Source organism: Pleurodeles waltl, chromosome 2_2 (assembly GCF_031143425.1).
Source record: "Pleurodeles waltl isolate 20211129_DDA chromosome 2_2, aPleWal1.hap1.20221129, whole genome shotgun sequence".
In the NCBI taxonomy this organism is placed as follows: domain Eukaryota; kingdom Metazoa; phylum Chordata; class Amphibia; order Caudata; family Salamandridae; genus Pleurodeles; species Pleurodeles waltl.
Genome location: NC_090439.1, coordinates 1,143,932,115 through 1,143,946,245, shown reverse-complemented (window position 1 = coordinate 1,143,946,245; position 14,131 = coordinate 1,143,932,115). Strand labels below are relative to the sequence as shown.

The following is a 14,131-nucleotide window of genomic DNA, read 5'->3' as shown; positions in this document are numbered from 1 at the left end:
AACCAGTTTTGGCACACCACTCGACACTGATTACAACAATGCTAGAATTGACTCTTTCTGTCTCAGAAATACTGGCTATTGTGGTCAAAACAGGTGATAAAATCAAGCTGTCTTTTAGGATTTCTCCTTGTGTGAACCTCTGCCACACGCCCAATAGACCAATAGGCTGGATGAGATATTTGACACAATGTGAATTAAATGCCGCCATTTTTTCCATACATTGATAATGATGACAGTGCAGCTGGCAATCTCCTTCATGCTTATAACACCGATCTTGACCTTGACGTTGCACAGCAGAATACCCTTGGCCTGGACACCTCATCTATGTGAGATTTAGCTGTCATTCTCACCCTCCCTCTGAGAAGGCTAGATTTTTTTAGAGCTGTGATCCATAAAGTGGCTGAAGTTCTGGAACTACCTATCGATGAGACCAAGGCAAACATGCAGGCAGAAAAGCATCAGTGTTCTGCAGAACTGCTGCTACCTTTTAGAGCCCCATTCTTGTGATCTGGGACAAGTCCTGCAGTCATTACGCCTGGCATCCTTGATGTCAGGTGATCTAGAACTCCTTTCTGTTCGGCCTTCAACTGGGAATCTGGTGGTGCAGTCTTCCTCTTCTGAGCAGAGCCCCAACACTTTCCCCTTCAGTCCCCCAATCAGGAGTCCAAGCTCATAACCACTGCATTAATAAATGTCTGTGTGCTGGTTCTTGCACTCCTCGAATGTCACAGGCTTGTTGGGGTGTGGCTCAGTTGGCGAGTGGTGTTACATGAGGGGGCCCTTTTTTCAGACTGATGAATGATGGCTGGGGTGCGAAAATACACTTCCTCCTTTCCAAACTAGACATGGACTATTCTGTAGCCCGGTTAATGGGCATATCCATAGGGATCCACTGACATGTCTGGATATGATCTAATGGCCATGTGTTTAGATGAATCCTGGCTCTTTGATAACAAGGCTTGCTCAGCCCTAGCAGATTCCACGCAAACCTGTGCCATGATCTTCCCTTTGGGTCTGGCATCTCTAGCATGCCAGTTTTACCACCAGCATCACTGACAAATAGTTATGTCCTGCCTTTCAGGAGCCTTACTGCTACATTCCATCTGGTTGTTTTTCCATGTCAGCACAAATATATTCTACTCAAAGAGATGCTGTCTCTTCTAAGCAAGGTGGCCATAGATTTTGTCTCTGAGGCAGAAATAGATAGGGATGTTAGTCTTGCTACTTTCTGGTCCCCAGTTAGTATGAGGGCCTTTGAATCAGAATGTTTGCCTCTGCAAGGAGAAGTTCAAGAGGCTCTCACTTACCCAAAGTCGTGTTGCCCTTGAAGCCCTGAAACTGTTTGTTTTCATTCTATCTTCAGCATGTGCATTATTGTCAGAAAGTGATCATATGGTTGCGCAAGGTGTAGCTGCGATGTGTGGTGGGCTACACCCCCTACCAGTGTGCAGTGCTTCTGTTTGCTGTTACATTAGTGCCTCTGTTCTTTACAAAGGTCCTCTCCGTGGTTGTGGTCACCTTCACAAGTCAGGGATACACAATAACCTGTAACATGACTACCGTCTAGAAGGCAGGCTTACTGCAGCGGGGTGTTCAGCCACCTTCAAAGCAGGGTTGCCATTATCTTTAGCATAAGGTTATTGATCAGCTACCCCTCCTCGCACCGCCTACCCATCCAGTGCCAGTGCTTCATTCTGTGATGTCTATGAGTGTTCTTTGTCTTTCTGTCTGGAACATTCAGGTTATAGTGGCGGTGTTTCAGGTAGGGGTTTATCTCCTGGTCTGCTGTAGATAGGAGGTGCCACATTAACATTCTAGAGCTGCTGGTGGCTTAGTTGGTCCTCAAGGCGCTTCTGCCTTCTGGTCATGGTTGAGCATTTGAAGACCTCAGAGTCTTCATGACTGTTACCTGCTACATCAAGCAACAGGGAGGTGTGGGCACTCGTCTCCTGTGTGGTAGCACTGAAGGTATAGCACTGTCAGAAAAGTCACAATCTCTCACTGTCTAGCAGTCATTCGACAGGATCCCTTGATACGTGGGTGGATGATTTGAACAGTCATCATCTTTGGCAATTACAAATGGTGGTTTCAGCTGAGGCACACACTCTGGGGTGTTCCACAGGTGGACTTGTTTGTCACTCACAAACATGCTCACTGCCTGCTGTTCTGTACTGTGCAGTTTTAGACTGAGGGTATTAGCCAGTGTATTCAGTGTATTCACACTGAGTTCCCTCTCACACCCTTTGCTCATCCTGTTCTGAGAAGGCTAAGGTTGGACAGTGTGCAGGTGATCCTGCTTGAGCCATACTGAACCTGAAAGCAGTAGTCTTCAGAGCTGCTTTGCTTCTCTCCTTGCCCTTTTCTTCTGCTCTAAGAGGATGTAGATGGAGGGCAGGTCTTTTAACTGAATCTTCAGAGTATCAATCAAGATTGAACAATGCAATTTGAGTGGCTTCCGTTTAGATCAAAGTTTCTGAATATCATAATTGCTGCTCTCTTCCCTCCTCAAAAAGAGTTTATTCCACCCATTGACAATGTTTTGTTGCATGATGTTTCTAAAAATAGTGGATCCGCTCAAGGGGCAATTGTCTGATGTTTTGTGATCTTTTTTCCCTGGCAAGGCTTTGCAAAGGGTACTGTGAAAGTTTACCTGTCATCTTTGTCTGCTTTTGGTTGTGTACCAGATCTTCCTTCTTCGTTCACAGTACCTGTTCTACTCAAGCGAAGATCAATACTTATATTAACTGCCTGCCTAGCCCAGGAAGGTTTGCCATTTTTTTTCTTTACGTCTTTTATTTCATTTTACTGTTTTCTTACACATATGCTCTAGTCACATTTCATTGTCCCCTGCATGAGTGTCAGAGGATAGTTGTACTTCTCCTTGTTGCTACCTCATGTTTGGTTGCTAAGACATCTAAGCTCTGATGAGGAAATGTAAGGGGGGTATGTTGGGAACTGCTAGGGAATACTTCTACAGAATTTTGTATTTCACAGAAAGGTAAACTTAAAATTGCTTTAGATGGTCTTTATCCAGTGCTGCTGTCTGCATGGAGAGGTTGTGTGCTAATACCTGCATTTTCCCTAATTTCTGCCTCGTTTGTGTCCATTTATGTCTGTATGTACAGTGCATCGATGTTGTTCTATTTTCCACTGTATGGTCAGGTGGGTCATTCATCTTCTGTATCATGACAATTATAAATCAGCACTTATCTGTGCTTCGTTAGGAGAATTTAGGAGAATCTCTAGCATTACCATGGACACTTGAATTTTCATTGGCAACACCATGGTTGGTCAACACAAAGACCCCATGCGTACTTGGTTTTCACACCGTACCTCTAGATCATGAGAACTTTTTTTAACTACAATGGTGCATGTAGACTTTGCTGAGTTACAAACTACTTAAACCTGGGCTGCCTTTTACTAAGGTCCACACCTCCTCGGTGTTGTGCACGTTCATCAACCCCTTATTCCTATATCATCTTTTTCACAGACAAAAGCATGAATGATTATCAGTAACCGTCTTCTCTTTATTACAGATTCTGAAATGGAAGACTTGGATGATCTGGATTCCCTGTACAGTTTTAATGAAGATCAGTCTTTTGCAGACCTAGATTCCTTCGGTATTGAGTCTGGATCAGGTAAGGACGAAGGTGCCTTCCAGGTTTGGATAACCCTAGAAGAGCATTAGGAACAGTGTGTGTAAGACTACATCTTTCTTTGTACTTAGATTTTGCTGTCAGGAATTAAAGTTAATTAAAGGGGCTCCAAGATTTTAAGGGGCTACACCCAAGATTTGATTACCCGATACCCTGCATTCAGATGTCACTCCTATTCATTCTCTCTTCATCTGAAAGCTGTAGGAGCAACAGATGTAAGTTGTAGCAAATTGCTCAAAGCTAAAGCTGCTAAGCCTTCTTTGACAAAATGATTGACGTTACTCGCCCTTGCTTGTGTATAGGGATCATGCTTATAGTGTAATCAGCCCATTCCAATGAATGCTTTCCCTGAAGCATTAGGAGGGAGGCCTGAAGTGCTAGTCTGATTTCTCTCAATCTCAAGATGTTTCTGTCATAATGAGGCTCCAGAGTGACCACAGGACATGAACAAAAAATTCCACTAGATGAACTACCCAGTCTTTTAGGGAAGTATCCATCTGGGGCTCAGGAGCTCCAGCAAGCACCATCTCTTTGTTCCTGGTGTACATCACAAGCTGCGTGACTTAAGAGTGTTGACGAAAATTGTTTCATGTGCAGGCAGGTTTCATGGGATAAAGAAGATGCACTAGACATCAGTTGGAGCAGAAAGAAAACTTTCCTGACCAGAAGGGATTGTCTCTATCGCTAGTGTCTGTTCCTCATTCTGAAGAATCAAAGGTGATTTCTCCCAAGCCTCTGAGCAATCTAGGGTGTTTAGAAGATTTCAGGTGACATGCAAACGTTTGGGAGCTGCTGGCACTGAGAAGGCTTGCACTCTCTGCTGCTGAATTGTGCAGACATCTCTGCAAGGCATTTCAAAGAGATCCTCAAAGCAGATTCTAACAAAAGGTTAGAACCTTGAATTGGTAGTGGGAATCCCCCACCATTGGATATATTTGTGATGACTTCTCCTGACCAGGAAGAGGCAGTATGCATCTATACGTCTGTTGTAGAGAGCACGTCTTCCGGATTGAGAAAAGGGGAATTGATTGATTCATGACTATTTGGAATTGTACTTATAGAAAGAACTTGTTGAGATGCCAGATAATAGTAAGAACTTGTTGAGATGCCAGATACCTAGACCAAGTCTCCTCATCACATCTGTCCATTCCCCTTGTTCGCTATAGTGCACCTTCTCCACTACACGTCTTCCAAGAAGGGCCACAACCATGTCTTGGATGAACAAAATATGCTGGACTTAGCAGATGTGAGTTGAGTGGTTCTGTCTGCTTTGGGTGAACCCGATGATAAGATTAGGACTCTGGCAACATTATTCATGTCTTCACTGATTTTAGGCATAGCACACATAGGACACTGATACCACTTTTAAGTGCTCTGCGATGTCTTGAAGGTATGGTTCAGCATGGATTCTGCACAATGGAGTGTGGTTTTCAGAGTTTTATTGTTTCTAGTGTTACTTGAGAAATTTTTGCTGGGTCGGGTAGCCAAGGAATGATCAGTAGTGCTCATCTGCTTGAGAGCTCCTTTGGTGGGCTGGTGGACCAATAATGGGCTTCATTATATGATGGTTGGCTGTGTCTGATAATGTATAGGCAAGGCTGATATGGCCTATGGATGTATTTGTGTGTAAGCTTGAAGACTTGAACTGTTTCATTTTGTTTTCTTTCAAGTTGATGATTATCCATCATCTTGTAAGTTTCCATGACGTCTTGAAGAGTAGTGGTGTACTTTTGGGTGTTTTCAGGTAGTTAAGTGCTGCATTGTTTTCTGTTGTTTTTGTGTTGGATAAGATGAGGACTGCCTTTGTCTGAGTCAATTTTACATTTCTACAACCTCTCTGTACTGTTCTTAGTGTGTGAAATTGTGCTTCAGTTGAGTTGACTGCATTGTTTCTCTGCTGTAGCGGTCAATGCTCTGTCTTTAGTTTCTGAGTTATTTTGTATGAGTTGGGGCATTCTGGTTGTATTGAGCCATTTTAGAAAGCAATGATTTAGACTATTTTTTTGCTTTTTGTGCTGTATTGGTTGCTGGGAGTGTGTTGATGGCATCTCTAGTGTGTTGCTTTGATGTTGCTGTGGCTGGGATGCTGGCAGATGGGATAAGGATTCAGTGCTGTATCTTGTGTCTTTTAGTTGTGTTGGGGAATTCTAGTAATTTTTAGTGGACTTGTAATTTGAAGGGGCACTATCTGTATAGCCTTAATGATTCATGGTATTTTTTGACCTTTGGTAAGCCTAGAACATAATTTCTTAAAAATGCAAGAGAGATGAAAAGCTGTTAGTGACAAGCATGTTGCGGCTCCTAAGAGAGGGCCTGGTTCATCTTTCGTGTTCTACATAAAGGATAGTGCTTGGGTGGTTATGGGAACATCTCATTTGTATGAGACTCATCTCCAAGCTAATGAAGGCCACAAGCTGCTCTTGGGAAAATATCATTCCGTTCAGTGGGGTTAGTAAATGGTCCTTATGCAAAAAAGACAGTAGCGAGTTTGGCGGCTTGGCCCACCCATTTGTTGGCATAAAAAAGCATTTACGGTGGTGGTCCATCCGAACATTTTTTAAAGGACAACAATAAACATGATATACTGACTGCTAGCGGTAGGAACACTCGCTGTGATGGTCACATGTTGCTTATGAAGAAGGGACTGCAGTACGTATGGTGCAGCTATAGATGGCAGTAGAAGTGTGCGTGCACCTGCAGTCCAATGCTGCTTTGGCAGAACAGACATCAGTAAGTATTGCGCCACTATAGATGGCAGTAGCGGTGTAAACAACCTACGGTCCATTGCAGCTGTGCGCAACAGAGAGCTGTTAACATGGTGCATGCATTGTTGGCTCATACTGCTGGGAAAGACCTTGACGTGGGTTACAGCACCAAACAAAGCAGCCCAAACTCAGGATCTGCCTTTAGTGCAGCATATGTGGGTCTGGGCCTGCCTTTCTAACAATAAGACCAGCTTGAAGTCTATTGCTGCTGAAAGAGAAATAAGTATGAAGACGGCTAAGTGATAGTTGTACTACCCTGTGTAGCACCACTCTGCCAGATATGTTTCTGAGTCATACGGTCAACTCTCACCAATTCTCAGAGGCACTCCAACAGGTTCTATTTAACACTACAGATCTGGCTACAGGAATCTTTTGTCTACAGCCAATCTTCACACCTTGACACATTCACTATACACTACTATCAGTGTACACATAGCACAACAAGCACAGCATTGCACCACTTCCTAATACCACCTCCTGGCCACCCCATACTACTCCCTATGAGCCCGTCATCACCACTCTATCTCAGTGGTACTGCACTGTACCACAAAACCACCCACATTTTCTGCCCTACCCTCCTGCTTTCTACACTAGTCTTTACCTTACCATCACCACACTACCACACCCCAACAAATGCACTACCACCTCTCAGCACCACACATCTACTCCATCACCGTTCTAACCCCACATCACTGCAGTCCACGTCATATTACTGATCTTCCACTACCGATAACCACAGTACAAAGCACAAAATGTAAGTCCTCCCTCAAGCCCACTGACAACATACAAACAAATCCATAATTCTAGACTCCACTCCACCCATAGCACAACTAAACTAAAACATAGCAAACTATCAAGCCCTTCATACAGTTATCACCAACACCACAAAACCACCTCATAGGAGAATGTGTTCATCACCACCTCACTGCCACACTCACATCACTGTACTGTGACTTCACCACTGTACTACCACCCAACAGAACTACAATGCCAGTCACCATCACCACTTACCAAATCCTGACACTTTGCTACCATCCACTATAGTACCATGCCCAGCAATGCATCTAATAGCACCATGTTATCAACTTTCAACAACAAACTTCTTCCTCCTCTATGCTATCTCACTGCATTATCAGTTCACTGACTAAATAACCATGTTTAATGCCCTGCCACCCCTAAACAGTTGAGGTATAGAAATGTCGAAACACAGCTCCACCAGATTGCAATATCACAACAACACATAACATGAAAATACAATAGTCCATAATACAAAGCAACAACCCACAATATAACCACAATAACCAAACATCATATCAACATTACAACCAACAGACAACAGCCGGCATTAAGCACTACACAATAACTACAGTACAGCACATAACATTAAGTGCACAACAACAACACATTAGCACAACACAATAACAACAGTCCAGTGTCCCCTCACACTACCTTGAAATAACGACTTAACACACCACTACAAAAACACAAAAGAGGAATGCACGACAAGAGCCACACAACATATAACAATGACACAAAAGACAATACAACACAAGACAACAAAACAGCACAACAATTCAAGTGCTTTGTGTGTTTTGCGATGGTAGGTTGTGTTATTTTTATAGTGTGTTGTTTGAATTGTTATTGTGTTGTGTTTATGTTGTATCTTTCTAATGTGTTATTTGTGAGAGGCAGTGTTGTACATTGTTATTTTGATTTTGTGTTGTGTATTGGCTTCAGCTGGCACTCCTTTGGCATTTTAAAACAGTGTAATAAATCAGGTCCTATTGTTGGACTTAAGTGGCACAAGTTTTTTTATAACTTTTTGAGTGTTTAGGAAATGATGTGTTGCCAATACTATAGAAAGTTAATGTTGGTGTATTTTTGACACGCTACACATTCCTTCAATGAATGTGGATTTAACTGTGACTAGTAGGAGGAGTATGAATTACCCCATGTGGGTATATTGTTGACATCCATGGCATGATGGGGCCCACCAATTGCATAAATCAAGCTTTGGTGAATGATGGTAGTTGTGGACATCCATGACGGATGGTAGCCGCTTACGGTATAATGATATTATGACAGCAATTCCTGGCCTAAAGGTGATCATTTTTAACAGAACTTGGTGATCCATGGGTGCTTGTGCCCACCCAGGTACAGTGCTGGTATGGCATATTGGTAACAGTTCCTAAGATACAACTGAAACCCATGGCATTGCCATTGCTGTGTCATTTGTTTGTATATTGTGAGCATGATTGGCCCAATGGTGCCTAGTCCTAGAGTGATACTTGCACATGCATAATATTAGTAAGTCTTAGCATTTTAATATGGCTTCTATAGGGTTTCTGGTCTCTAGCATTGTCTGCATTCAGTCTGTCACCATTTTATTTAGCTATCCATCCATTCACAACCTTGTTCCTGATTCATCTGTGCATTTCCCTGTTCAGTAATGCATCCATGCATTAACACATTTATTATCCAGCATGCAATGGCCCATTTATCAATTTAAGCAAATACACATTAATCCAAGATTTTAAACAGTCCATATTCACCAAATCATCTACTCAAAAAGGCACACAAACTTGGAAGTCAGGGACAAAATAATTTGTTTAACAAAGCAAACAGCCAATCAAAGTAGCTTTGCCAATGCTTTTTACATCTTATTCACTACTGAAATGATTCTAACAGTCTTAGCAATTACGGTCTCTTTGTCAGATTTGAATTCCTTTACCTGTTTTTGTCTACAGATTTTCCTAACTGTAGTAAAGATCCAAAAAGAAAGCAATTGAGAATAATCCTTGTTGGCAAAACCGGAGTGGGAAAAAGTGCCACCGGCAACACCATCCTGGGGAAGAAAGAATTTATTTCAAAGATGCAGTCTAAGTCTCTGACCAAGGAATGCAAGAAGGGAAGCTGTGACCTTGATGACAAAAATGTTGTGGTGGTTGATACTCCTGGGTTTTTTGACACTGAGGTGTGCACCGAGGAGGTCCTTAAGGAATTTTCTAAATGTGTTGTCCTCAGCTCTCCCGGAGCCCACGCTATTGTCGTTGTGATCTGCATGGGACGGTTCACTGAAGAAGAAGCGAATGCGACTAAAATAATCCAAGATCTCTTTGGGAAAGAGGCTGTGAAGTACATGATTCTGCTCTTCACCCACAAAGAGGATTTGGATGATGAGGACCCAGACATGCCTCCCCTAGATGCCTACATTGCAAACTCTGAAAGAAAACTCAAGGATTTGGTTGAAAATTGCGGGAACCGTTATTGTGCTTTCAACAATAAATCCACTGGAGAAGATATGGAAAACCAGAGGCGTGAGCTGATAGCGATGGTAGAGGCAATGATCCAGGTGAACGGTGGCGAGTGTTACTCTGCAGAAATGTACAAGGAGACTGAGGTTGCCCTGAATAAAGTAGAGGCAGAGATGATCTCTGATATCAGAGAAGAGAAGGAAAGGGAAGATAAAAAAATATTATCCCAATCCCAAAAATTAATTAATAAGATAAAGAAAGCAAACCAAGGTCAAATAAAACCAGACCAACTACAGAAAATTAAAAAAAGAGCTTGGTGGAAAAGGAGACAAAATGACTTTGTCTACCAAAGAAAAGTAGAAAATGTACGCAACGAAGCGGAGTCTTTCATTTGCAACTCTATAGTTGCAGCTGTACGTTGCATTGTACCAGATACTGGCTGTCCCCTTGCAGGGGCCTTATTGGGTGCAGCAAAAGGAGCGAGTCTTGGCCAGATGATTCCGGGACCAATCGGACTCAAGGTGGGAGTAGCAGTACTTGGAGGACTGGCTGGAGCAGCTCTAGGAGGCATTTCCCAAACACCTCTTTTAGCACTTATTGGACACAAGATTGGAAAAGGTGTGGGAGCAGTAGCCGCAGGAGTAGCCGGATTGTTCTACCATGTATTTAACAAGGTATGCTGGCTATCTCCTACATGTATTGTCCTTCTTCTGAGTGTTGATTCTGTTTTTATCATGTTTTATTCTTTTGCCCTACACACAGTATCAGTGTTTAACCATTCCAATACTGTCTAAAACCTGTTGCAAAAGGAACTAGCCGGAGCATACCAATTTATGACAAATAGGACCTGCAAGGTCTAGATAGTGAGAAAAGTAAGAGCCTCATTTACGAAGCCCAAGGGCCACCGAGCTTCACTTTTTGCGACGCTCCCGTGGTGCTGTGAAGTGCACCATATCTACAAGGTGGTGTTAAGCCACTTTTCCTGGCTTAATGCAGCCTTGTAGATATTTCTGCCCGATGCAGTTTTCTGCGGCTAAGGGGCGTGGAATCTGTGTCGCTGTGGACGTACCCACGCATAACCCATTTCTTTTTGACACTGCCTCAGATTTATGAGAAATCGTAAACTTGAGGCAGTGACAAAAACTAATGCCTCCCCAGGGGAGATATTAGAGTGGCACAACAAGGAGAAATACTTTTATTTCTCCCCATTGTTTGCTCTTTCAATGTGTGCTGCAGTTTGCAGCACACATAGAAGGAGCAAATCCCTTCCTGCACAACAACAATCTCGCCCACATTTGGCTCCGTTGGTGCTAGGCAGCCAATTTAGCCCCGGTGCAGGGGAAAATGAGGATGCATCATATTCTTTCAAATTCAGTGCATCCCTGAATTTTGAAAATGACGCACCTTTGTGCAGCAAGAATGCTAGCCGCACCGCGCTACGCATTTCCTTGTAGATGAGGCCCACAGTATTTCCTTTAAGGCTGTAACTGCAACTGGTGTAGCAGTAGACTCATGCATCCAGTCTGAGATCAATAAAATGAGTGCCAATAGGTAGTGTAACAATAACATTTCTTGTCTGATAGAAGTGCCAAAAGACCTCCTTGAGGTGGATGTGTGGTCTACAAATAGGCTTGGTCTGTTATAACAGATTTGTTCCTATCTTCAACTATTTTATCCCCAGGGATTTTCTGTTTAATTATATTTGAAAGATTTTGCATCACCACTACCCAGGAAGCGGCGAGAATAATACCATGTTTTGCTTTTTAGCATCACAGTTTTGCTAGCAAAGTATACTATTGGCAGTTGCATCCAAACAGCCTTTATTCCTCTTGAAACGAGGAAAGGCTTTAATGAGCCCTCCTCATGTGCGACTGGTGAGTACCATGACACCAATGTCAGTGGCAAGCATTTAAACATAGCAAAGCCTTTTGCTGCCAGTCCATCCATTGGACGATAGATTCCCCCATATCCAGAATCCTAGGTGGTGCAGAACAAACCTTTCTCTCCTTATGCACCATGCAGCTTTCACATTCACTTTCATTTCTTTGAGAGGCTGATATTGGACCCCTCTCTCCAGCCAGGGAAACCGAATTATTAACAAATGTGGAACCATGGAAGCCTTTACAATGAATGCTTTACGACGAAACAGTCTTTACAACAACTGTTTTAACAACAAAATATTTGACCACGAGTATGCTTTTACCACGCATGCCTTTACAACAAATATTATATATTAGGGTTTTGGATGGGTACTGTTTTTTTGGTGGTAACAGTAAATTTAGTGTTTAGAGTGGCCATGGATTTTGGGATGGCAATGATATTTTTAGGGTTTAGAGTGGCTATGGGACTTGGGTGGTAAGATAATTTTTAGGGGTAGGGTGGGTATGTGTTTTTGGGTGGTAAGGACTTTTTTAAGGTTTAGGGGATATGGGATTATGGGTAGAAAGATACTTTTTAGGGTTTAGGGTTGGTATGGGGTTTGGTTAGTAAGTGAATATTTATCAATCAATCAATCAATCAGTCATTTGTTCATCGCAACACTGTCACCCCTAAGGGTCTCTGGGCACTGGGAGTGCTGTGTCTCAGGTCAAGAGCCATGTCTTGAGCCTTTTCTTAAATACCACTAGGAAGGGGGCTGTTCGGAGGTGCTAGGGTAGACTGTTCCATGACTTAACTGTGATGTGGGAGAAAGATCGTCCGCCGCTGCAGGTATGCTGGATGCGGGGGGTTGTGCGAGGTTGAGTGTGGCAGAGCGTAGATGTTTTGTGGGGTTGTGGCAGTTTAATCTGTGGTTGATGTGTGCCGGACCTAGATTGTGTGTGGCTTGGAAGGTCAGGGTGAGGATTTTGAAACGGCACCTCTTACAAACTGGTAGCCAGTGTAGTTCTCTGAGGTGGGGGTGATGCTGGCACGTCTAGGAAGGTTCATGATGAGTCTGACCACTGCATTCTGTAGAGTTTGTAGTGTTTTGAATAGCTGGGAAGGGATACCGATGTAGAGAGTGTTGCAGTAGTCATGGTAGCTGGTAATAAGGGCATGCATGACCATTTTTCTGGCATTGATGGGGATCCAGTTGAAAGTCTTCTGGAGCATCCAGAGTAAGTGGAAGCAGGCTAACAAGTTTACTTGACATCTCAGTGACAGTTGGTTGTCTAGGATAATGACAAGTTTGTGAGTGTGGTCCGCTGGGCTGGGCGTTGGTCTGAGTTCCGCTAACCACCAGCTGTGGGCCCAAATGCTGGGGTTGCTCCCAAAAATCAGGACCTGGGTTTTGTCATTGTTGAGCTTGAGGAGCTTTGTCGTTCATTGTTCATTGCATTATGGAAATTGGTCTTGGTGTTTTGGGGGTCTTTGGTGAGCGATAAGATCAGTTGTGTATCATCAGTGTAGGAGTTTGTAAGGTGATGATGTCTGCAAGGGTGGTCAGCTGAAAAGTTAAAGAGAGTGGGGCTGATCCTTGGGGTACACCGCAGTTGATGGATTTGGGTGCGGAGGTGAAGGGTGGAATGCGGATGATTTTTCTGTGGCCTGAGAAAAAGGAGACAATCCACTTGAGGGCATCTTGTTGAATACCAGTGTTATGGACTCTCTTGAGAAGTGTGTGGTAGGAGACCATGTCGAAAGCGATAGAGAGGTCCAGTAGGATTAGTGCTACTGTTTCTCCTTGGTCTACAGGGGCTCTGATGTTATCCGTGGCTGTGATTAGTGCCGTCTCTGTGCTGTGGTTTGCTTGGAATCCTGATTAGGAGTGGTTGAGCAGGTGGTTTTGTTTTAGGTGTTCGTGAGCTTTTTTCTATGACTTTGGCGGGGTACGGTAGCAGAGAAATGGGTCTGTAGTTTTTGAGGTCATTTTGGTCAGCGGAGGGTGCTTCTTGAGGAGGGGATCTGACCTCTGCATGCTTCCATAAGTCCAGGAAGGATGCCATGTGGATGTAGGTGCTGAGGATTCTGTTTAGTACTGAGCTGATAGAACTGGATCCAAGGTTGAAGAGGTGGTGGGACAGGGGTTGGAGGGTGTCCCTGAGTGTGTGGAGGCCATGATGTTGTCAGTGGTCTGCATGGTGAATGGGGTTCAGGTGGTCAGGGCGTGGCCTGAGGATGTTGCTTGAGGGAGGATGTCTAAGTCGGAGGTGGTGGATTAAAATTGTTTTAAATGTCGGTGATTTTGCTGTGAAAGTAGTTTGAGTGGAAGTCGCAGAGTTCCTGGGATTGGTCAAATTTGGTTTCTGTGGCTGCAGTATTGGTGAATTCATTTATGATTTTGAATAGATCCTTGGAGTGGTTGGCTGCAGTGTTGATGCAGGAGGTTATGGCTGCTCTCTTTGTTGGCTTGATGAGGTTGTGGTAGTTGCTGGGGTCTTCCTTGAAGGCCGCTCTGTCAGATGGGTGTTTGGTAGTGCACCATTTTTTTTTGTCTGTAGTAGCTGCATTTGTTGTTTCTGAGCTCTGTGGTGTA

At 43.5% G+C, this 14,131-nt stretch overlaps 1 protein-coding gene across 1 annotated transcript in view; it reads left to right on the top strand.

Annotated features, from left to right (window-relative positions):
- Window positions 1-14,131, top strand: part of LOC138282975 (GTPase IMAP family member 4-like) — a 114,373-nt gene that overhangs the window by 74,687 nt on the left and 25,555 nt on the right. The window contains exons 4-5 of the mRNA XM_069221063.1: window positions 3,537-3,638; window positions 9,169-10,349. Of these exons, the coding sequence (XP_069077164.1) occupies window positions 3,537-3,638; window positions 9,169-10,349 (1,283 nt within the window). The remainder of the gene's footprint in view (window positions 1-3,536; window positions 3,639-9,168; window positions 10,350-14,131) is intronic.